The following is a 1,189-nucleotide window of genomic DNA, read 5'->3' on the forward strand; positions in this document are numbered from 1 at the left end:
TCACGGGAACACGCACAGGGGACAATGGGGGGAGGGCGTGTCCTGCCCCGCCCAACTCCAAAACCCCACCCCGGGTGCCCAACCCCGCCCCAAAACACCCCAGCCCTGTCCCCCAGTTTCTTACCCTGCCCCCCAATTGCGAAATCCCGCTCCGCAGGTGCCCAGCCCCGCCCCAAAACCTCCAAATCCCGTCCCCCAAGTGTCCCATCCCACCCCCCAGGTGCAAGCCCTGCCCCCCAAGTGTCCCATCCCGCCCCCCAAGTGCCAGCCCTGCCCCCCGAGTGCCCACCCCTTCCTCCAGGTGCCCATTCCTGCCCCACAACCCCTCAAATCCTGCCCTGGGGTGCCCAAACCTGTTCCTCTGCTCCCCGAATCCTGCCCTGTCCCAACCCGCCCCCCAAGTGCCAGCCCTGCCCCCCGAGTGCCCACCCCTTCCTCCAGGTGCCCATTCCTGCCCCACAACCCCTCAAATCCTGCCCTGGGGTGCCCAAACCTGTTCCTCTGCTCCCCGAATCCTGCCCGGGGTGCCCGAACCTGCACCCCAAGTGCCCGATCCGGCCCCCCAAGTGCCCGAACCTGCCCCCCAAGTGCCCGGTCCGGCCCCCAGGAGCGATGCCGGGCCCAGGTGAGGAGGCGCCGGGCGCCGGGGGGGAGCTGAGCCGCTCGCAGGTGTGCGGGATGCTCCGGCAGGAGCTGAGCCGGGACGGAGCCTTCCTGCAGGGCCACCCGCATGTCCTCGTCATCCTCGGCGCCTCCGTGAGTGGGGACGGGGCGAGGAAGGGGTCTAGGGGAGGAATAAAGGGGTTTGGGGAGGAATTGGAGGGGCTGGAGAGGGAATGGAGGGCGTTAGGGGGGAATTGGGGGTGTTGGAGGGGAATGAAGGTGTTTGGGGAGGAATTGGGGGGGCTGAAAGAGGGAATAAAGGGGTTTGGGGAGGAATTGGAGGGGCTGGAGAGGGAATGGAGGGCGTTAGGGGGGAATTGGGGGTGTTGGAGGGGGAACAAAGGGAGTTAGGGGCAGAAATTTGGGGTTTGTGGGGGAATGAAGGGGTTTGGGGAGGAATTGGGGGGGCTGAAAGAGGGAATAAAGGGGTTTGGGGAGGAATTGGGGGGCTGGGGGGGAATTGAGGGGCTGGAAGTGGGATGAAGGGGTTTAGGGGGGAATTGGGGGGGTGGAGGCTGTGCCCAGG

At 66.3% G+C, this 1,189-nt stretch overlaps 1 protein-coding gene across 1 annotated transcript in view; it reads left to right on the forward strand.

Annotated features, from left to right (window-relative positions):
• The window catches only part of G6PD (glucose-6-phosphate dehydrogenase), a 14,613-nt gene that overhangs the window by 740 nt on the left and 12,684 nt on the right, over nucleotides 1-1,189 (forward strand). Inside the window, exon 2 of the mRNA XM_041407176.1 lies at nucleotides 608-756. Within this exon, the coding sequence (XP_041263110.1) occupies nucleotides 608-756 (149 nt within the window). The remainder of the gene's footprint in view (nucleotides 1-607; nucleotides 757-1,189) is intronic.

This window comes from Onychostruthus taczanowskii, unplaced genomic scaffold, assembly GCF_017590055.1.
Source record: "Onychostruthus taczanowskii isolate IOZ18803 unplaced genomic scaffold, ASM1759005v1 scaffold257, whole genome shotgun sequence".
NCBI lineage: Eukaryota > Metazoa > Chordata > Aves > Passeriformes > Passeridae > Onychostruthus > Onychostruthus taczanowskii.